This window comes from Rhinichthys klamathensis, unplaced genomic scaffold (assembly GCF_029890125.1).
Source record: "Rhinichthys klamathensis goyatoka isolate OS25496 unplaced genomic scaffold, OSU_Roscu_1.1 h1tg000281l_1, whole genome shotgun sequence".
Lineage (NCBI taxonomy): Eukaryota > Metazoa > Chordata > Actinopteri > Cypriniformes > Leuciscidae > Rhinichthys > Rhinichthys klamathensis.
The window spans coordinates 1,766,253-1,791,257 of NW_026606800.1; the positions used below are offsets into that span (position 1 = coordinate 1,766,253).

The window sequence follows — 25,005 nt, forward strand, 5'->3', positions numbered from 1 at the left end:
GTGTTCGTTTCGGGAGTTTGGCTGGTAAACACCTTCGGACTATGTAATAGATTATGTAATTGGTAGGTGTGGCTCTGAGGCTCCGCCTTCTTTGACGTGTCTCAGGTTCATTTCTTAGATTTTCCACCACTCTCTGGTCAACTCATCTATTATGGAGATGCAGTTCCTTTCTGAGTTTTTCACACTATATTTGAAATATTTTTGGTATTCTGTGGAGAGTCATACAAAGCATTTCACCACAGATTGTACTGTTTATGATTGTGTATGTGACCAATAAAACTTGAACTTGCATGTAACTTTGGCTTTAACACTTTTTTAAAGCCTTTATGTATAATGCATTATAAAGGTATTCATAATGTATGTTATAATGCATTATATCTCTTCATAAATAATTGTTACCAAAGTTAAAATGCATTATACTATTTGCAGACTCCTTGTTACATCAGAAATTGGTTGTTTGTCATGTGTTTTAATGCATTATACTTTCTAAAGGTGTGTTTAATTATAATTATAAGTATTATAATGTATTAGAACTGTGGTTACAATTATTCATGAGACCACACAATGCATTATAAGGTGCATGCAAGGCATTAAAAAAGCTTTTATAATGCATTAGCCTATATAAAGACTTTAATTTAAAAGGATAGTTCGGCCAAAAATGATATTTAACCCATGCATTACTCACCCTCAAGCCGTTCGAGATGCACATGTCAATCTTGTTTCAGACGAACACATTTTCAGTTATTTTAGAAAATGTCTTAGACCCTGGATATAATGTGAATCAATGGGGTCCACCTCCTTCAAGTCCCAAAATGTGCATACATCCTTCACAAAAGTAATCCATCCGGCTCGGGATAAACGAAGGCCTTCTGAGGGTAATCCGTGCGGTTTTGTCATAAAAATATACATATCTAAAACTTTATAAATGAAAATATCTGACTTCCGGCAACGATCGACGCGCGTTCACGGGTGATTTGTTTTGCTCTGCTCTCTGGCTGCGCTGGCGCGTTCGTTCTACGTCACGACGGTTCCTACGCTACGTCATACCTCGTACGCCGACTTCCATCACCCGTGAACGCGCGTCGATCGTTGCCGGAAGTCAGATATTTTCATTTATAAAGTTTTAAATATGTATATTTTTACGACAAAACCGCACGGATTACCCTCAGAAGGCCTCCGTTTATCCCCCTGGAGCCGGATGGATTACTTTTGTGAAGGATGTATGCACATTTTGGGACTTGAAGGAGGTGGACCCCATTGCTTCACATTATATCCACTGAAGGGTCTAAGACATTTTCTAAAATAACTGAAAATGTTTTCGTCTGAAACAAGATTGACATGTGCATCTCGAACGGCTTGAGGGTGAGTAATGCATGGGTTAAATATAATTTTTGGCCGAACTATCCCTTTAAGTGTTACCATAACTTTCTAAAGGTACACTGTAAAAAAATTATACGATCAATAAGTTTTGACAACATGTTTTTACATAGCTTTAACTCATCAAAATAAGGTAAGCAATTTCAACTTTATTTGTATGTTATACAAGATTCAACTAATTTAAGTTGAAATGACTTAAAAAACCAAGTTGATTGTACTTACAAATTGTTTACAGTGTATAAATGTAATTTAGCTATTTACAGTTATACAATAATTGTATAAAAAAAGATATAGTATCTATTCATTTTAATTTGACAAAATGCAGCCAGTAAAGAAGGGACCTTTCTCCTCATTTGCATGTTTGTCTGGTCTACCTGTTCGCCTGAAGGATGCTGAGTGGTTGATTTCCATCAGATCAGACACCATATGGTTCACGAATGAGCACTAGTGCAGTCTGGGCCTTCCTCAGGTCTCAGTTAAGACAAATCCCTTCATGCGGGGTTTTTTCCTCTCGATTTTGCTGGGGGGGTTTCTCTCCCTCTTTTCCACTCTGCTTGTGTTTTTACCTGGCCAGGAGAGAATAACTAAGATTTAGAAAGAGACAGAGTGAAAAGGAGAAGGAGAAAAAAATGACAACATTGTAAAAGAGGGATGCTGGAGCAGAGAGAAGCCCATGGATCAGGCAGGCGGCTGTTGTCAGGGGAGCGCAGAGGAAGTATTGATTCGGAAAGATGAGCCAGCGGGTAAAAGAAGCTCAAGGATGTCTTCACGTCGCTCTCTCACTTTCCTCTGCTCTCTCGACGCCTCTCTTCCTGCACCTTAAACAAAAGCCGGTCTCTACGAGGCGATTTGATGACAAGCCCTGCGCCGGTGTAGACATGATGCAGGAGGTCTGAGCGCGAGAACCCTTACACACATAACAATAGGCTTTCTAAGCATAAACCTGGATAGAGTTACACCGGATGAATTCTGTCATTTTCCTCCTGCGGGAACATTTAGGCCTTATTTATTAAAGATAAATGCAGTGAGGTGGTTGTTAGGCATGCAGTTCCAACTCAAAAAGCCCCAAAATCTCTTTGATATTCTAGTCTTTGGGAATTTTTTTTTTTTCTGTTCGTTTTATGTTTATCTTGCATTGATAGGATGTTCTGGGTCTCAAAATTTTAAAGAGACCGCATCCAAATCCCTCTATATAATATTCTGGTCTCTAGTTACGGCTCAAGACCCTCTTTCAATGTACAATACTGGCCAAAAGTCGTGATGTTCTGTATTAAAATATTATTAAAAATGGTTAATTGTTCAATTGTTTAATAATTGTTTAATAGGCGATAACACAATGAAACATGCTAAATTGTGTAGACATAATTTTTGGCCAGGCTGTCATACAAAGACATTATGAACATATGCAAAAACAAGAGACAACCAACCAGATCTATGCTTGTTTCTGTCAGCTTTTTGCTTTTCTGTATTTTTTATTTGTTTATTGCACATAAAATAACACCTGTAGCTGTAGTTCACCCCTTTTTTTGCCAAATAATTTTGTCATATAAATACCAAGTTTAGTGTTTTGTTTGTCCTTCATATTTAAAATATAGAAAGTACTTTCCTCATATTTTAGTGGTTTAATTGAACTTGTTAGGGTCATTAAACACAAATATCCCCTCCTGACATCACTTTTAGCCACTACTACACTACTTTTACCCAAAGTTTTTTTTCTGCCAGGTGAAACATCTGATTGGTTAGAAAAGGAATAGCACACCTCTTCTCAACATCTACATGATTTGAGGTATCATTCTTTAAACAGACAGTGAGTTACACACCAAAGTTGAATGAGTATCAATGGTAATAGTGTTGTTTTCTTCCAATAATAAACAGTTCTAGTAAAATAATTCATTAGCCTAACTTAATGGAGTTAGAAACCAGAGACCGTGCTATGACTTCGATGTAATGTGTGGACGCAGGTGTGACAATCTGATTTTAGAGTAGGGTCTGTTTTAGAACTGTGTATTTGTTCTATTTGCATGTGCTAAACAGGCATATTTCATCTGAACACTTCACAAAAATGAAAGAAGCAGAATAGAGGACCATGGATGAGTGCACAGGTGCCCGTGATGCATTTCATGTAGTGCTGAAGCCAATGTGCCCTGGGCTGTAAGACACTTGAGGGCATGCAGCCAAACAGATGGTTATGAGTTTAGTTAAGCTCTGATAATTCACTTACACTCTTCATTGGACACACATGCATGGACAGACTCTTCATGTGGGCTGTTGGGTAACCTAAACACCAGTTTTTATATAATATGATATTATGTGTTATATTTTAAATTTAATGTAATATTCTTTTTCATTTATTTTACATGTACTAACAATCAAAAGTTTGGGGTTGGTTAGATTTAAAAAAAGTTTTTTAAAAGAAAAATGCAGTAAAAACAGTATTGTTTTGAAATAATATTACAATTGTTTTTAAATATATTTTAAAATGGAATTTTTCGGAAAATTTTTCAGCTTCATTACTCCAGTCTTCAGTGTCACATGATCCTTCAGAAATCATTCTAATATGATGATTTGCTGTTCAAGAAACTGTTTTATGGAAACAGCTGTACATTTGTTTCAGGATTCTTTCATGAATTTAAAGTACAAAACATCACCATTTATTTAAAATAGAAATCATTTGTAACAATGCAAAAGTCTTTACTGTAAATTCTGACCAATTTAATATCTCCATACTAAATCAAAATTTTCAGATTTTCAGAGAATATGAAATATAATTTTCTGCCACTTTCTCAGGGGTTAAATATAAAGAAAAAACAAGTGAAATGTATTCGATAAAAGCAACATGTTTATTGTGTCATTTAAGTCAAGTTAGATCAATTATTATTATTTAAATATTATTTTATTATTTGTATTTAGGATATTTAAAATGGTAAACAGTATGTAAAAATGACTTCAGAAATACAAATGAAAAACAAAAAAATTAAATATCATTGAATATAACATTTTGTTTCCTATTTTTATTCTTTTTTTATTCTTTATTTGAGTTGTATTCTTGTTTTAAGCATAAAGCTCAGTAAAATAAAAATAAAGATAGATAGATAGATAGATAGATAGATACAGATACGATAGATAGATAGATAGATAGATAGATAGATAGATACAGATACGATAGATAGATAGATAGATAGATAGATAGATAGATAGATAGATAGATAGATAGATAGATAGATAGATAGATAGATAGATAGATAGATAGATAGATAGATAGATAGATAGATAGAGACTGTACTGAAGCTCTGTGGGTTTTCGATTTTCACGTTTTCTGCTCTGAGCAACGGCGTGGAGGAGCAGCAATCTTCTTTGGGGGTCCCTGCAGTCCATCAACCCGCCATGAAGAATAACTGCACTCCCAGCCTTTGTCAGGCTCTCTATTTCAACACATCGCCAGCGCCTCCACCGGGGCCATCAAGCACTCATATGTTTGTATCCTCTGTCTAACCCGCAGGTGTAGCAGAGGTGGTCGTGTTGGTCGGAGGAAGGCAGGCGGTGGGCATGAACCAGCGCTCCCTGACGGCTGTCACCTGCTTCAACCCGCAGAACAGCAAATGGTATCCTCTGGCCAGCCTCCCGTTTTACGACCGCGAGTTCTTCAGCGTCATCTCCGCCGGGGACAATATTTATCTGTCAGGTACGTCAGATTTTAGAGGGAAGGTCGTATATCAAGCTTGCAGAATCTGTGGTCACTTCCCAGACGCGGACTGTTTCTTGCAATGATCTGATGAAGAATTGGCGTTGCTGCGTACATTAATCATTGGATTCTCCCGGCCTCGCTATATCAAAACAGCTATTGGTTTCCATGCCAGATAAATCCCACAAATCCTTTATCACTTGAAGGTCACGTTTCCGTCCAGCTTCTAGTTCCTCAGATCGCATTACAAATGTTGGTGACTGCGCTGCATCGGTAAACAGTTTATAGATGAGTGTAAATTTATGCCCCAATTTTTTCCCGAGCTTTTTCAACATTGACTTTGTGCAATGTCAAGTCATGATGGTGTGTCGTCTTGTTTCCAGGTGGTACAGAGTCAGGGGTGACAGTGGCAGATGTGTGGTGCTACATGTCACTTCTGGACAACTGGAACCTGGTGTCCCGGATGACTGTCTCTCGCTGCAGGCACAACAGCTTGGTGTATGATGGCAAACTCTACGCTATTGGAGGACTCGGGGTGGCTGGAAACTTGGACCATGTGGAAAGGTAATTTGTCCTGCAGTTAACTAGCTGGGGGGAAATACATTCACAGATGCATCATGATGGCTTCTCTAATGATTCATATTGCAAGTTTAAACTCAAAGCTGGAGTAAGTGGCTTTCCTATATGCTAGCAGTTAGTAATGTGTTGCATGTTTACAATGCAATTCACATTTGAGTGATTTTGGGTGAAACGAGGAGCAGTTTTGTATTTTTTTTTCTCCCTAAATAACACTATAATCCAAGTAACTAATATTTTACAAGTGTGACGCTTCAAAAAGTTAATAAAGAGATCGTAAAACTGAATCCTGAAAAATGAGTTCACTGAATATAAAGCGATTGAGTCTCTTCAGAGAATTTGGACTAAACTGCTTAATTCATATGGATTAGTTTTACGATCTCTTTATGAACTTTTTGAAGCGTCAAAGTGGTAGTTGCGTAGCTGTCAAAGGGACAGAAATCTCTCAGATTTCATTAAAAAGATCTTCATTTGTGTTCTGAAGATGAATGAAACTCTTACAGGTTTGTAACAACATGAGGGTGAGTAATAATGACAGAATTTAAATTTTTGGGTGAACTAACCCTTTAAGGGGTTATAACGATTACTAAAAGGGAAAACTAGAAAATAAAAAAACATATATTAGGAATATGTCATCTCACTTTTCGGACACACTTTGGGAGCCAATGCTTGAAACGGCCAGAGGAGGTTTAGATATTCCAGGCTTATAATAATAATAATGCAAGTGAACAAACAAGCAAAGATGACACATGAGAATATTCTTGCAACAGACAGCATATCTTAGTTCTGTGAAACACAATCGAAACAAAAATCGCTTACTGCACCTTTAACTGATCTTTTTATCTGTACTCTATATCATTCTGGTGCTGCTACAGAGAATGCTGGGAAATAATCAAACAAGCCTACTTATGAACCAGCTGAATAAGTTGTATTTTTCCAGCAAGCTTTCTTGCTGTTCCTCAATAGCCGTACATAAAATGCATACTAAATCAATTGTGCTGTCAACATTCATAATTACAACTTGTGATCAATATCAATTTGCTTCCACAGTGTTTCCTTAATTAACACACGGAAAATCTGGCCTGAAGAAAATCCAAAGTTTCCCACTTATTATGACTTGATGTTGCTGCGTGTGTGTGCTGAGCTCCTAAATACGATCTTTCCGACATGACTCGAGCGCAGCGAAACCTTGATCAATTGGCTATGTGAAGCACTGCATTATGGGGACAGATACATTTCTCTCCTTATATCTCCTTATGTGAATGTGTTTAACCTCTTGGAGCGGGACTGCGAAATGGTCTGATGCTCCAATTGTGGGCGGCACACGAGGGCAAGATTAAATGGGGCAATCAAAAAAACATTATGGGCTGTATTAAAGGAGCCCGCCGCAGCTCATTACTAGCCTGAAAGGAGCTCAGGAGTCCCTATCAGTCTGGCAAAATGAAAACCTATAATTTGATATTTCTTTTCAGTAACGTCCATCAAATTATGATGCAGGAACTTCCCCCCCGGCACCTATGAACTTAATAACCAAGAATTTTCCCTTTCCCCACCAGAAATGAGCTGTATATATGATCATCTTATATCAATTTTACATGTTAATGTATGAAGCCTTGAAGCGCGCAGGACGTGTATGCAGGGGTTAAAGTGGGCCCCTCACTGCATTCCGGCACCTCAGATAAATAAATAAATAAATAAATAAATAGATTCATTAATCTCAACGAATCTCGCTGGTCCCGAGCCGACTGACCGACCAACCAACCTCCCTCCCCGCTGAACGAGAGCGATTACAAATGCGTGAAATGCACTCACGGTGGTTGAGCGCGGTAAAGTTAGTTTTAGGTTCGATATTTCGCCTGACATTTGTTTTCCCTAGCCACTGTTCTAGGGTCTTATAAAGATATCAATAGCAGGATTAGTTTTAACATTATGTAACCATTGTATATCGACATGAAATATTCGTTCAAAATCACCTACGTGCATTAATGCTGCATATTTATACCTGAGAATGCTTTGACGCGTTTGCACAGTGCATGATGCCTAAGGGAACGTCTGCCAATTCCACCAACTGCGTTAAACGTAGCCAATAATTTGTATTATTTAAAATTACTTTTCAAATTCCAAAGCTTGTAGAAGGTTCCTATTGGCAATACTTACCTGGTAGCCGAGTAAGTATATCAACTTGTTTAAGAAAATGATTCATAAAACATATAAATATCAGTTAAGCCTATGTTTACTTTCTTCACTGACACAGACGGAAATGAAAAGACTATCAGTCAAAGTTCAGCTTTAGGAGGGGAAGAAATAGGCCAGGATAAGGAGACTGAGAGAAAAAGAAAGATGTAGATGAGGAGAGAGCAGGTATTGACAAAATAATCTAATGCCCATGGGTTTAAAAGCTATTTATTATCCATTTTTTGGGCCTTCAAAAGTCTTAAATTGCACATTTGTAGGTCAGAGAAATCAAAAATTTCTCGGGGGAGCATGCCCCCAAACCCCCCTAAATATCTCACATTTTATTGCACATGTCTGTGCGTGATAATTATACCAAAAAGTATTGCTATACCACGATACTCAATATGTTGTCCCACGGTGAGACTCCCCCACCTGCCAAATCCCACTTTAACCACTGCGTGTATGTATACTGTGTTAAGCTGATAAGCATCCCTCACCCAGCGGAGCAGTTCAACCTGTATGTGCTGCATATGAAATCCATATCCTAAACCAACTCCTCACCATTATATTATCATTATTGACACCAGGCATGCGAGTTTAGCCGAACTACTAGCCACAGGGATAAACAAATTTTTGCAAGCAAATAGCATGATATTTGGGTTTTAACAACGTCAAACACCTTGAATATTTGATTTGAGTTTGCAGCCATAGGTTTGCACAAGTGTACATGCGGGTGTTTTGTTGTAGTTGTTGTTATGGGGTCTGCACGACACTCCTGTACATGTCAGCATCTGAGCGAGCGCTAGGATCAGCACAAGTATTAGCGTCTCTCCCAGACGAGTGAGCGCTCTCCACGCGCCACCTCGTTTTACTTCCCCGTCATGGAGTCATTTACGGCGTGTCAGCGCTAAACTAACACAGGTTATGACTGAGATGTGGACGGTGTGTGTTTGAGAGAGATGCTGTGCTGCTGTAATAATGTGCTGAGGGCTGTTTAGCGTTAAACACTCAGAAGTGTCTGCACTGTATGATATTTTGATGTTGGGTGCAGCTGCGACAACTAATTGATCATCCCAAATAATAATCATCAATAACAACTTTCGGTAACGCTTCCTTTTACAGTACAGTACTTACGTGTACTTACAGTGTACTTACCTAGAAAGTACTGGCTAATATAAGGTAAGTACATGGGTTAGGGGTAGGTTCAGGGTTAGTACCTAGTTATTACCCAGTAATTATAATTACTATAATAAGTACATAGTAAGTACATGGGTAACAGGACTGTAAAAGGAAGCGTTACCCAACTTTCATTATTGATTAGTTTTAAGTATTTAAAATGTAAGTACAGTAATTTCACTGTTATATTTCGCCGCAACCATTTTTTAAAAAGTTGCCAGCCACTACCTGCGTTTTTGATCATTTTATATTGTGTTGTATGGATATCTGAACACGCAATATCTCAAAAGAAAGAACAGAACGTACGTTTTATTCTAGCTCCATGCTTTTTTTAATCAACATTTTTCATAAAAAAGCAACATTTTGAGCAAAAAAAGCTGAGAAGTTGTGTTTTTGTCAAAGACTACATGCAGATTCAGAACGATGATCCAAATATAGATGAAGTTAAGGCTCGTACACACCGGGACGAAAATCGGCGCGCGTTATTCGCCAGCGTTTTTCTACGCGTTTTTTGTGTTCACACCCAAGCAATTTTCGCTGACGATGAGCCGAGTGAACATGCCAATTCATTCCCTGACATTAGATGGCGCCCATTTGCTCTGCAATACCACTCCATAACATTGTCTTTTATTAAGATTTAGATGTAGTCGCTGTCGCGTTTGTCATATAGTTCTTTATGTTCCGACACCAACGAGACCAGCAGCTCTATACATTCATCTTGCCTTGCATCTTCCTCGTCTTATTTCTTCCCGGCAGGGTAGACGCTACTTGCCGTATATCTTCTTCGCCGTTACGTATGTGTGTTCAGCAAGACCGTTTTGTGTTTGAGCGCCCCCAAGTTGTGTTTTACTGTAACTTCAGAAGCTCCAGACACGTGAGCAAAAGCGCCAATCTCATTGGTCGGATAGTTTTTGACGCGGCGCGTCAAACTAAAAAAACGAACCCGAGGCGTTTTTAAAAAAAATGTCGCTTTTACGCGTGGCGTTTTTCGCGTCAGTGTGTACACTCACATTGGCGCCCTTTGTTTAGTCACGAGGCGTTAAACGTCGGCGAATATCGCGCACGAAATTCGTCCCGGTGTGAACAGGCCTTTAGGGTGGCCATACGTCCGGATTTTGGCTGGACAGTCCGGATTTTAAGCCCCGTGTCCGGCGTCCGGCGCAACCTCAAGCCGGACAGTCATTTGTCCTCCTTTTTGGAGTTGCGCTGAATCGGCCCAAAATAAAATAAAAACCCGCTCTAGAATCTTTATTGAGACGCAGCAGCATATAGCGTCTAATGCCGTAAGATCTCTGGTCAAACAAATGATTGTCTAAAAGCGGTGTCAAATAAATATCTGATATATCATTGGTTTAAAAACGTAAACAAGCCTCGATGTACTGCCTACTACGCCTACGTCATATCATAACGTTAAAATGCCGAAACGAAAATGCCGAGTCCATCAACACCCCCAAAGCTTCACAGTCCTGGAGTTCGTCCTGGGTCGACATTTCATTCATCAACATTAGGCAGTTTTGATTTATATGCTGTTTAATGTTGATGATCGCGTTATTTTACATATGCATCTGCTTACATAGCCTACTGTATGCTATCGCATGTTTCTGCTTCTTCGCATGTGTTTTGATCAGATTTAGTGCTCTTTCAGAAGATGTGTCATAGCACCCCCTACCTTATAACAGTGAAAATGCCACCAATGGCGGGGAAAGAGTTCATATTTATATTAATTTTACATTTATATATTGGTTTTTGTATTACATATTTAAATGTATTAATTTATTATCATTAATAATTATAATTAATAATTTATAATACACATTTATTTCATTACATTTTATGTTAATATAAAATTAAAGTTGACATTTATATATTAATATCATATTGATGTAAACATATTTTATTACGTATTTATATTGATAATTATATTAATCGTAATAACTACAATAAATTATTTGTTATAAAATTAATAGAAATTTATATATATAAAATGTTATACCTGTTATACCATTAAATTATAACTATTATATATATATATATATATATATATATATACAGTGTGTGTGTGTAATACATACTTGTGTAACTCATAACTCTGTTCCCCACATGAACCATCCAAAAGCTCATCTTTGATGAAAAATATAGTTTACAGAGTCTAGTTCCATCTTTTTCGCCCTCCTTCAATCTCCAACCGGCCTTGTTTGTGTCCCACCATCTGTCTTACGGTACGTTTTCATGCGCTCAGCCATGAAATCATTCACACTTTTTCAGCATGTCTTCAGTAAGCCCTCTCTCACGGCGACTGTTCGCTTCATTTCTATCACCCAGCGTGAGCGCATCAGGCGGCTTCTGTCCCAGGGTCACGCTACTGTGTTTTCCCCACCACAGTATGCCGTTGCCACAAAACAGAGTGTTTAGATTTAATTTTTGCTTTTTGTTTGTCCACAGGAAAACTGTTAAGTGGAGTTGATTGCTATTCCAAAACAAATGAAAGCAACGCTTCCCTTTATAAACTCAATTTTTCTGTTTAATAAGCTCATATAGATAATACAGCGAAATGGCTGTGGAATATTTGATATAATTGCTGAGTTCATTCAGATAATGAGTGCAACAACACAGAGCATTAGAGCAGAGATCGGAGCGTGAAGCATGACCTCATGCGCTCCACTCGTTTTTAAGACTATTAAAATTAACCTCTGCTTCTTGATTTCCTGCGTTGTTTGTGCAGCTGAGGCTTCACATTATTGCTTGGTTTGTGTGGTTTAAGCACTTGTGGTTCTTTCGTTTGCTTTTTAAATCTTTTTAATTCATGAGAATGAGATGAATCCCTCCGCCTCCCTCCACTCCCCTTATATCCTACAGATTTCATAGTAAAATAATAAATATTTCAGGTTACTTTAACTGTTTGCCATTTTTCACTATGCTTTTAGCCTTCACTAGCTCATTTTAAATTCCCCTGAAGTGTGATAAATTAATTTTTAAAGTGCAATTACTTAATATAGTTTCTAAATTAATATGAGATCATTCGGCTGCATTCATAATGATTATAGAATGATTAGCAAAACTGTGTAATAGTTTTTAATGGAGTATACAGTAGCATGTCACACTGCAGGACATTTGTTTTTTGGGATCAAACAATTATATTTATTGTTGTAAATATGAATAATTCTGTTTATGCATTTATTTATTGGTTATATATGTACACAGACACGAAGACCTTTATTATAAAGTTGTAAATTTTAATATATATGATTATGCCTCCTGAAAATATAAAATATTGGGTTTTACAACTAGTTGTTGTAAAAGTTGTTAATTTGTCTTATTTGACTTTGCCAGTAAATAAAAAAATCCTTAAAACAAGATAGTTGAAAAATAAAACTGCATAAGATATTAAAACTGGTTTTAATAGATTGTATCTTGAATATAAGTGTATTTTTTCTCACCGCACTAGCAGATTTAGAGATCTATGCTCTGAAGTCTTAATATCATACATCGTTGTTTCTAATGAACATTTAATTTGCTTCAAGGATTTGAGACATTTTAACACATAAACATAGGAGTTTTTGCATAAGTATGTTTACAGTGTGCATGTGCAGATTCTTTTCCCAGTGAGAAATGTTGTTTTTTTCAGTGAGACTCTTCAATGGTAGTCCCATGACAAATTTACAGTGAGGCTGTACTCCATTAGACACCATCATAGGTGTGACAAATGAATGGATGGCCAGGAAACGCCAGTGCCTCACGGCCCTATCTCACGGTCGCCTGGGCCCAGAAAAGCTTTATGCTCTGAGATGAGAGATGCCCCCCTGAGGGTCCATTCACTTCCAGTCTGTCCCGGCCGATATTCAGATATCCTTTCACAGAAACGCTCTGACAGTAATCCTGTTCCTATTGTCCTGTAACCTGAAGAAGCTGTCAGGCCCTTCAGTGCACCCTACTGAGCACACACACAGTCTGAGGTTAGAAACACTATTCCACACAAATGGATGCAGAGTAGACCTCGGACACATTTTGAACCCTTTCCACCTGTTTTCTGATGGTTGCTGCTCGTTTCATTTTAGCTACGGGTCAGAAATTAACGGTTGCTTTGGGGAAAAAATGAACAGAAAGGCCCCCTAAATTCAACATAAGTGGGGAGATAAATGCCCCTGCCCAATTAAACTAAGACTATTACAGCTGTCGCAATTAAAGTGAGATGTGAAATCAAAATGAAAAGTGTTGATTGCAGCTTACAAATGTTGGATCAGATTTGTTTTAATGTATTTTTTCACAGTGTTGAGCACAATAACCAATTATGCACATTTCTGTTGAGCTTATGAATACAATGGCCAATCAGAAGCTTTTAGATTAATCACCGTGGTAAACGCTGGAGAGCACGCGCTCACTGACTGAATTCTGAATCTGCACTCTCACAAATTCTCTCATCATAAAGGAAGTGCAGATATTTGCAGATGACTTTATTGGTAACGCTTCCTTTTACAGTACAGTACTTACGTGTACTTACAGTGTACTTACCTAGAAAGTACTGGCTAATATAAGGTAAGTACATGGGTTAGGGGTAGGTTTAGGGGTAGGTTCAGTAATTATAATTACTATAATAAATACATAGTAAGTACATGGGTAACAGGACTGTAAAAGGAAGCGTTACCACTTTATTTTAGAGTATGTGCACTTATGTGTACTCGCAGTGTACTTGCCTAAGAAAATCCTGGATAATATAAGGTATCTACATGGGTTAGGTTTAGGGGTAGGTTCAGGGTTATTACCTATATAATAAGTACATACTATGTACATGCAAAACAGGACTGTAAATTTTTTTAAAGTCTTACAGGACTGTAAAGAATTTTTTATGCATCAAGACTTCACATTTGTTGTCTTAGCAGCATGGAAAACAAAATGGTTATTCAAACTGTAAATAAATTATAGAAAGTGCAACACCTCACTCTCAACTCGTCTCATATTTACGCTTGGTCAGCACCCCTTGGCGTCACTTTTTAACGCACAGGGTTCCCTTTTTAGTGTCATTTTTCGCCATGCACTTCATTGTGTTCAGTTGTTTGTCATATACGTCAGATCAAGGCGGATATAATTCTTTGCATTTGTAAAAGTAGAAATGATTTTAGAAATATTTATACTTTCATAGATATTTTTGGAGCACCTAACCCCACCCCTACCCTAAACATACCCACTTTTCAACAATATAAAACACATAACAGGTCAATAAAAGTACAGTCACAGGCATTTATTGCAAAAAAAACTGTATAAAAGTATTACAACCACTCGTGTTTCATTCCAAGTCTTCGGAAGCCATGTGATTTATATCTTTATATGAAGAACAGAGTGGAATAACCACACATAAACTTTATTTTCTCAAAAATACAAACATGTAGGCTACATACATGTTGCTCACATACTATTGTAGCCCAGTTTGTGCTGAATACAGTGTAATGAGACTTTAACCATTAATATGTGTAAATGCACAAATGTCAGGGCATGTCAAAAACTGTCCAGGGCCCAAAAACACCCTCAGACCCCAGAGGGATCGCTGAAAAAGATCCCGCTCTGTGAACGCATGGTCTTCTTATCTCATTCTGTGCACTTGAGCATGACGCAGTCGGTCACAAGACACATGAGAGCCAATGCTGTTTCACAATGAAAGCTGACGCAATGCTTCTTCGGGTGGCAGTTTTTGAATGTGTGTTCAGGATCTGAGCTTTACATTGGGGATTGCTTTTCTGCTCCTCACACAAATCAATCGTTTGGCCTTGAAACTTATTTTTAGGTTGCCTATTGTACATCTGGCCTAGGACTGCAGATGAAAACTAGCCTTTTGGCTAACTCTGGCATATTTTGACTTGTCATGTTAATATGCATTGTCCTTGTAATAATAAAGAATTTAATTTATGAAACACTTGGAATATTTGTACTTTTTGAATAAATTGTGATTGCAGTCTTATCTGCCTGTTATATCCTGTGTTTTATTTTATATAATATACAAATGGGTATAGGTTTAGGGGTTGGGTTACATGCTCAAATATGTCTAAATAGTGTAAATAAACAATGAAATAAATGGAAATAAAATGATTATGGCTGTTTAAATTCTCATTCTCATTGAAAGCACTGAAGTACCCTGTGCGTTACAAAGTGGACCATATATTTGTCAAGCTGCTAAGACAACAAATGTGAAGTCTTGATTTGTATACGTGTAGCCAGAATATGACATGCTGTTTCCCCAAACATGTTAATCTGCATTAGTAATCATTATTACAGTATCAAGAGCATAATTGACAATGATTTTATCATAATATTGCAGTTCTACCCTGTAATGCATTCCTGTTTTTTTATTTTACTTCATGCAATTGTTGTCTAAAAATACAGTATGCCAGCTTATTTAACTGTCTGTGTAAATAATAATGCCATGTCAGATTCAGCTTCTGTTCCACCTTTGCAGTATATATATGTTTTTTGTTGATGTTGATAAAAGTTAGTTAGTTAGTATTATGATTGATTGACATAATGGTAACACTTTACAATAAGGTTTCATTAGTTGACATGAACTAATAACAAACTGCACTTCTACAGCATTCATTAATCTGTGTTAATGTTAATTAACATTTAATACATTATTAAAATCAAAAATTGTATTTGTTAACATTAGTTAATGAACATGAGTTAAGTTCATGTTAGTTAATACATTAACTAATGTTAACACATTAAACTTTATTGTGAAGTGTTTGTTTCAATTTAAGTATTTGACATGCAAGAAACAGAGGTGCATTTAATAAGGTAATTATAAAATTGCCTTATGAAGGTAAAAAAAGAAAAGAAAATCAATTCCGGGAAAGTGGAAAAGATTGTGAGAGAGTGTCTGTGCACGTAATGATGGGTGTAGGGGGCGTGATGTTCCTCACACCCCGCTGTGATAATCCAGCACACGATGGGATTACGAATCTTCAGAGCGCCATCACCCGCTGCGCCCACTCCCCCTTCCTCCAACTTTATCTACCTCGCTAGTTAAAGGCCCGTCCCCTGCCTCTCGTTCCTTCTGCTGGTTTGGAAAATGAGTATGAAGACGAGCCAAAACCTCCCTAAACCTCTTCTCTAATTACAAACCTCTCGGCTCCCGTTCGCCTTAGCACCGGCTCCACACGCGTGACTGCGGGCAGCGCTCGATAGCCAGACTCCTGGAGCGGCTCGCTCAGCGGGACGGCTCGCTCCATCCGACTCACTTCACCGAGCTCGTGGACAGAAAAAGCTTCATCTTCTTCCATCATCTCAGAAAGGGGCATATTTAGTCCTAGTGGGTATCTAATGAGAAGAATCTGGACCTCTTATGGAATATGTTTGCACTGCTTCCCTAAAGAGGAACTTTTAGGTTTCTTTAGGCATTCGATTTTGATTGAAGGAGTATTAGGCCAACTTAAAGGAATAGTTCACTCAAAAATGAAAATTCTGTCATCATTTACTCACCCTCAAGTTGTTTCACACCTGTATGAATTCCTTTCTTCTGCTGAACACAAAGGAAGATATTTTGAAGAATGTCGGTAACCAAACAGTTGATGGATTTTTTAGGGAACTATTCCTTTAAGTGAGATTCTAAATTACAAAGAACATTCTAGTTGTGGATTCAATGCAGTTGTTCGCAACCAGTCGCCATTAAAAATAAAATCTCACTGACCCCAAACTTTCGAGCAGTAGTGTATATCAAATCAACTAAACAAATAAAAAAAATTAAAATAAAGAAACTGCTACTTTTATTCAGAAAGGATGCATTAAAATGATCAAACGTGACAGTTAAGACATTTATAATGTTCTAAGGTTTCAAATAAATTATGTTCTTTTGAACTTTCTGTTCATCAAAAAAGTATCACAATTTCCCCAAAAATATTAAGCCGCAAAACTGTTTTTAACATTGAAAATAATCAGAAATGTTTCTTGAGCATCAAATCATCATATTAGATTGATTTCTGAAGGATCATGTGACACTGAAGACTGGAGTAATGATGCTGAAAATACAGCTTTGATCACAGGAATAAATTACATTTCAAAAGTTATTTAAAATTTTAATAATATTTCATAATATTACTGTTTTTACTGTTCAAACAAATGCAGTCTTGGTGAGCAGAAAACAAATAATTTATTGTATTTTTTTATTAGTTTTATACATATTTATAATTTTGTAAATGTATTTATTTCTTTGTTTGTTTTCATTTAATTTATCTATTGTTATCATCATTACATATTAGCGTATTGTTGCTGATTCTGATTCAAGGCTGTTATAAATCATGGCACAAACAACAGCAATAATATTGAACGTTTTTGCTGACTTTGTGGTCAAAGTTTCCTTTCATCCATGATAATAAACAGCGAATACTTCACACACACTCAAGGGATTGTGCTCAAGGAATTTTCTGGACTTTAAAACATTTATAGTTCTTGTGAAACTCTTTTAATAAGACTCGACTCCATGAGCCTCACAAACTTGGGCAGAACCTATACTTTCTCTAGGCAGAAATCATTCTAAATCTGCCTGCTAACTTCTAAACAAACTCAAAAACACCCAGTGACTTTACAACATGAAACTTTCATCAGTGTACATTTCACATTGAACACAGAAAGCCAAAATTATTGAGTTTTAACAGAGCAAATTCTTATATTTGGCCTTGCCTGAGGTTAAGTTGGAACGTTTTAGCTTTTGCTTCAGTAATAATGTAAAAATGTACTTAATAAAAAATGACTAAAATCTGATCAAACGCTTCATTTAACGTATCATACTCCAGTGTTTTGTCAAAGGTGGACCTCAAGCTCATTCACAGAGGCCTGTGCCCTGAATATTCACTGATCCCAGAGCAGCCGTGGCCCCCAGGGGTCACGTCTCCAGTCATGTGTGCTTTGACAGGGATATATTTCGACTACACCCAAGGAGGGTATTAGGTTGGTGAAAGTAATGGATGTCTGAGCGAGACTGTGTACCATCACCCAGATAAATGACTCGCTGATGGTTTGGGAGATTTCCAAGTTGCACCGGCAGGCAACTCATTTCTCTTGTTTCGTCCTGCTTTCCTTCGGGCCCTCGAGCTGTGGAAAGCCGAGGGTTTGCTGACGGAAGTACGGCTTGTGCTTGAGAAACAGGGGGTGAGACAACAAAACCGCAGGAAAGATTAGGAATATCCACAATTTTCTTCAGGAGATATGCTGGTTGTCACGAAATACTAGATTGTACTGTTTTTATGAAGTCTGTGTGGTTCTGGAGATCAGGGGCCGTATTCACAAAGAATTTTAAGGCTAAAAGTAGCCCCTAACTGGCGAATTTAGGAGCAACTCCTAAAAATAATGGGCGTGTCACTCCTAACTTTAGGACTCCTAATTTGTTTCACTAAGAGTAATTCACGAAGCATTTTAGCCCTAAAAGTAGCACCTAAGTCTGGGACAGCTTAAAAGAAGTCGAGAGGACTCCTAACTCACTAAGACCAATTCACAAAGGATTGTAGCGCATACCACCGCCTCTCGCAGTCGTCCGGGGTCCGCGACACAAGCGGGAATGCTGCATTGATCTGCAAACAAATCTCCTGTGTGTTTTGCTTGATATCCCAGTGGCGAATTTTCCATTTATCTTTTTTTTTTTTTAAACACAACTGAGCCAGCAGCAGTAATGGTGTGTTCACACCGAACGCGAATTTAATTATTTGCGCGAGTAGATTACATACAAAGTCAATGCAAAGACGCGAATAGACGTATCATTCGCGCCGGGCGTTGCGATTGACGCGAATTGGGCGATGCGTTTGCCGCGAATGTCTTCCGCGCAAGTTGAAAAATTTGAACTCGAGCGAATGTTCAAGCGTCTAACTAGACGCGATAGACGCGTATTTGACGCTCTATTCGCGTTCGGTGTGAACACACTGATCCTGCGTCCAGTTGGGCTTTCTTTTCCGTTTTGGCGAGTTCATAATCCACCGTCATCCAACTATTACATTAGGCTACTTCAATAGGAGCAACATTTCCTTAGACTATTTAGGCTAATAGGATGTCAATTAATGTGTTAATGCAAAGTGTTAATGCAAGTGTCGTTTTTCATTGGCAAGTGGCTGTTTTCATTAGGGTAGGCTACCTTGATTTAATTTAATTTAATTCACGCCTTTTTTTCTCTCTCTCTGCCTTTTTAGAATTACACTTCACTGGGGTATGCACAAACATATGCATTTCGATGACATTACTATTATTATTTTGTGTAGGACACAGACATATTTAGATGTCGTAATTCCATGATTTGTTGCGTCTGTGTTATGTTCCGCATGATGGCCCTGTCATCTAACAACCAATCACCGTGATAATTGCGAGGAAGCTCGTGCATGAGAATTGACGTCATCCATAGCAACGAAGACTCACTCTTAGTTTAGGAGTCGTCATTTTTCCTTACTAAGAGTAGGTCTGAAAGGCGTTGTGAATAACTTTTAAGAGAAAACTCCTAGCTAAAATATTTTAGTGCGATTTAGGAGTACTCCTAGTGGTAAGATAAAAATCTTTGTGAATACGGCCCCAGGTCTGTAGTAGAGTATTCGCTCATTACAAGTCAGAACTGAAAATACGTTTAAAAATACTCATAAATCATTCAAACATTTTAATGGTACTTTGAATTGCTCCTTTCTGACATAAAATTATTCTCTGATTTGATTCTGGTTGATCTACTCAAGTGCTTGAATTTACTTAAAAGGCATGTTTACATTTTTTTTTGGATTTTGCGCAGACACGTGTGAAAGTGTGTTAGTTTTGTGGTAGTTTTTCTTTATGAGAAGTGAATATACAGTACCATTCAAAAGTTTGGTGTCAGTACATTTTTGGAAATTAATTGTTTATACAGCAAGGATGCAATAAATTGATTAATAACTACAGTAGAGGCAGTTATAATTAAATAAATGTTATTCTTGTGAACTATATTATACAGTCATGTTAATATGTAATAATACTTCACAATATTTATTTTTTACGGTATTTTTGATCAAATAAATCCAGCAGTGGTGCGCATTAGAGACTTCTTTCAAACACATAAAGAAATCTTATCAACCCCAAACTTTTGAACGGTAGTGTAACTTATTTGAATGAATTGATATTGCAGCTGTACATCAGTGGATGTATGACAGCAGGGACATACAGATTATGACCAAGATGCATCACTTTTAGAGCACTTTCCCTTTAAGAGTGTATTTGAGGGAGTTGTTGATGCACATGTAATGATAGCAGAGCATTATAAATCAGATTGGAAAATAAATATTTATCTCTCTTTAATACTGTAGGTTATCATGTTGTAATGACTGAATTAATTTGTAGCACAACATGGTTGAAGTCAAACTGTAAGAATGGTAGTCTGACCCTCCCTTGTGTACATGATACATATATTCATTATGTATAGATAGATATGTAGATTTAGTCTTTTTTCCCCACTGTAAAGGATGTACTCACAATTTCAACCTGTGATGAATTGATGGATGGTAAAATTAAATCAAGAGAACGGTTGAAATGTAAAGTCACAGATAAAAGGAAAGTAATGTGGAGCTGTATCTTTCTTTAAAGCAGATGGCATGCAGCATTGAACGATTTCTGTGACTCATTAAAGACACCAAACACAGTCACAGGCTGTCCTCTGAGTCGAACAGCAGCACGTTTGGTGTATGGTAAGCACCGCTTCATTCAGCACATAATGAAAAGGGAAGCTCCGGGCCGGTAATGAAGTCTTAGGCGAGCTTCCGTGGCCGCGACGGCTCACGCCGTGAGCTTTGGTAATTGGCGCATGACCTACTCCGCCGTCGAGTTGTAATGTCACAATTTGTGTGTGATGCACAAATCCAATTAAGTCCGAGTGCTGTGCAGAGTTCTCCTGATGGAGGCTCAAGGTGCCCTCTGCAGTGATAGAGCGAGATTGAGAACCGATACAGTGTGTGCACACGCCACTGGAAGCCTAGAAGAGCCACATCACAAATTGGTGAGATCAGAGAGATTACTAGACATATCTGTTTGGGCTGATTGTACCGGCCCTTTAAGAGCATCTGATGCATACTGCAAACAAAACTAAAAAGCAGATTTTAGTTTTATAATGTACACTGATGAGCCAAAACATTATGACCAGTCACAGGCGAGCGTCTATCATTGATCATCTCCTAACAAGGCCACATGTTAAGGTCTGGGTAGATTAGATGGTAAGTCAAGTCAAGTCACCTTTATTTATATATAGCGCTTTTAACAATACAGATTGTTTCAAAGCAGCTTTACAGTGATAACAGCAAAATAATACAACAAAGTTTGTTTCTGCTGTACAGCAGATCTAGAAGAAAATAGTCCAGCTTAAGTTCGTTCAGTGATGGTTCATTTTTGTTTTAAAAAAGTAATAAATTTAGTTCATTTATATATATACATATATATATATATATAGAGCTGCTCGGGCGAAAACAGTGATGTCATCGTCCAGCTCAGTTCAGTTCTCATATAACAGTGTCAATGAAGGCAGGTCAATAATATTGTTGAATATTAAATGTCCCCAACTAAGCAAGCCAAAAACCAAAGGCGACAGTGGCAAGGAACCAAAACTCCATCAGCTGACAATCAGTTGTCATAGTTCTCAGCAAACAATCAGTTCTTGTGATCAACGTGTTGGATGCAGGAGAAATAGGCAGAAATAAAGATCTGAGCGACTGTGACAAGCGGCAAATTGTTATGGCAAGCCGACTGGATCAGAGTATCTCTGAAACGGCAAGGCTTGTGTGTTGCTCTCGGTTAGCAGTGATGAGAATTTACCAACAGTGTCCGAGGAGGGACAAACCACAAACCAGCGACAGGCTGTTGGGCGGCCAAGGCTCATTAATGCACGAGGGCAACGAAGGCTAATCCCGTCTGGTCCGAGCCAACAGAAGGTCTACTGTGGCACAAGTCACACAAAATTGATGATGGTTATGGGAGGAATGTGTCACAACACCCTGATGCGTAGCCGTAGACCAATCAGAGTGCATGATGACACCATAGTCCAAAGAGCCTACAATGGACGCGAGCATCAGAGGAAGAAAGTCACCTGGTCCGATGAGTCCCATTTTCTTATACATCATGTGTACGTGTGCACCGTTTACCTGGGGAAGTGATGCACCAGGATGGACTGTGGGACGACGGTGGAGGGAGTGTGATGCTCTGCTCAATGTTCTGCTTGGAAACCCTGGGTCAGCCCAATTCATGTGGATGTATATTTGACACATGCCACCTACAGTATCTAAACTAGTAGCCTATTTCAGCAGGATAATCACACTGTCACACTGCACACATTGGTTTGAGGAACATGATGAAGATCATGCATCTGTGGGATGTGCTGGACCAACAGCTCGATCCACGGCGGCTCCACCTCAACCTACAGGACTTGAAGGATCTGCTGCTGACGTCCTGGTGCCAGAAACCACAGGACACCTTCAGGGCTCTTGTGGAGGCCATGCCTCGGCAGGTCGTGCTGTTTTGGAAGCACACGGAGGACCAACAGCATATTTGGTCACAATGGTTTGGCTCATCAGTGTATATATAACCACTGGCTTCATTACCTCGTGTTTTTATTTCAGTGTTTCTTCTTTCTGAATGTGCGGTGTCCTTGAGGATCTCTGGCCACTAAAATCACTAACAGCCAAAGTTTGAATATGTTCCTGAAAATTCTTCTGGCAAATGATCAGGTTTATGCTTTCTTAGGAAAGGGTCCAATGTGATACAGGTAGTTCTTTCTTGATTCCGTCCTTCGGATGAGACGTTAAACCGAAGTCCTGACTCTCTGTCGTCACAAAAAATCCCAGGGGTTACAAAAAACTAGTAGGGGTGTAACCCCGGCATCCTGGCCAAATTTGCCCAGTGGCCACTGTCCGTCATGGCCTCCTAATCATCCGCATATATATATATATATATATTAGGGGTGTAACGATACACGTATTCGTATTGAACCGTTCGGTATGAGGCTTTCGGTTCGGTTTTCGGTACGCATTTTTGAACCGAACCATTTGGACCATTTTTCCTGCCGACCAAAATTTCGTTCTTTCAAATGTAGGCGCGTCACGCGTGGCAAGCGCGCTCATAATGTAAGAGACGCTGGCGTGACCACAACATTGCCCAACATCAAATGGCAAATGTAATGCAAGCGGAATGAAACTGAGCTACTCGTTATTGTGTGGTTGACGGACCGTTTATCAGTTTGGACCAATGCAGCGCGAGCCGATCTTAATCATCAGCACTGTTACTACACAGCCAAATCCAGTAAAGAAAGCATTTGAATTCGCCACTGAAGTAATAACATCGCTGCGAGATCTAGTGAGAAACATTCGCATTTCTCCGTTATTAACGGATCAAACAGCGCTGACGGGGAAACCAGGAAGAGACATTGTGCCATGAATGAACTATCCAGTGTCCACAGATCAGCAACATTCACCATGGATTTACTGTAGTAACACTACTAACTGTAACCATGGGAGTTTGGCAGGAATAGTAGGCTATAATGCTTTCAAGTAAAATTACGCCGGTTTTATTTTGACATTATGAATACAATTGCTGCCCTCAAATGTTAATCTGAACTAAAATAAACCTTTGTTTATAACTACTACAATATTACATTTCATTTTGTCCAAGGAGCTGTTTTGTTTTATAAGCTCCTAAGAAAAGTCAAGTATAGCTCCATCATTGCTCAAAGTTAAAAAATATCATACTTTATGATGTAAGTTTTAATAAAAATATAATTAAAAAAATTAAATCAAGGAAATTTCTCTGGCATTTCTTTCTTTTTGCTGTATCAGAAACGAACCGAATCGTACCGAACCGTGAATTTTGTGAACCGTTACACCCCATATATATATATATATATATATATATATATATACTAATTGGCTTCATCACTGTCTCCTCTCCACCAGTAAGCTGGTGTGTGGGGGCTATATAAATGTACTGAATTAGTATTATTATTATTCTGAAGGTTATTTGCTTCCTTACGCGAGTTGCAGTGTGACACATAATATGTATGCATTCAGGCTGCTTTTGTCATTACATTGCATTTGTACTTTTCAATATTTTATTATATATATATATATATATAAAATAAATAATGAACCAAAGTTTATTTAAATGAGTCGAAATGACATCCCCCTCCAGAGCTTATTAGTTTATTGATAGGACAATGATTTCTGTCAATATTCTTGACCAAAGTGTAGAAGCTCTAAAGAATTAATTTACAGACAGCGATGAAGTCATTAGCAGCGCACCAGATAACACACATCCCAATTAAAATGTTCAGAGACATTCTGTGCCAAGGTTGATATCCTTGTTTTTTTTTCAAATGTACTTTACAGTTCGGTTTTAGTTGGCTTCAGCATGTTTTGATTCATTCATTTTTATCTTATGGACATATTTCTGTTTAGTTTGTTTTGGTACCTTTTGATTTGATCCCATTCCAAGAGTCAGGATCTGATTCCAAAATGATTCTTGAACATATATTTTTTCCCTTTTTTAATTATTCTGCTATGCATGTTTACATATTTTAGATATGTATTTTGATACATATTTTGGTTTTAGTAACAGTTAACTAAAATGCAGGTTGTACTAAATGCAGTTAGAAATATTAATTTATTTAATTATATCAGAATAACAAGTGAAGTGATAACAGAGCTCTGATGAGTGTGGGTTTTTACCCACATGGGTTAGCTATTATTTTTGGATGTTTGTAATTTTTGATCAATATTGTAGTCAGATCAAACATCCTAGAAGCAATTGCATATCTAGCAAGGCCTGGCATTCATGTTTCTTAGATCCTTTATACAGTAGCTCGTATCGCAGCAGTTCCTCAAAACTGACAAACTGGACCACATGTCCAATTGGATGACCTTTATAAAGACCTCAAGAAGCAAAGGTCACCTCTTTTCCAAAGAGAATTGGCAAGTCTATTCTCCAAGAAGTACAACTGTGGCTGAAGATCGTTGCTGTCATCCCGCAGTGTCCCCGGACAATTAACCTCTGATCCCGGTGACAGG

The 25,005-nt window shown here is 38.0% G+C and overlaps 1 protein-coding gene across 2 annotated transcripts in view; it reads left to right on the forward strand.

Moving 5' to 3' along the window:
* Window positions 1-25,005, forward strand: part of LOC130103166 (kelch-like protein 29) — a 305,231-nt gene that overhangs the window by 266,748 nt on the left and 13,478 nt on the right. For both annotated transcript variants that reach the window (XM_056269368.1, XM_056269369.1), the window contains 2 exons: window positions 4,877-5,059; window positions 5,443-5,623. In XM_056269368.1, the coding sequence (XP_056125343.1) occupies window positions 4,877-5,059; window positions 5,443-5,623 (364 nt within the window). The remainder of the gene's footprint in view (window positions 1-4,876; window positions 5,060-5,442; window positions 5,624-25,005) is intronic.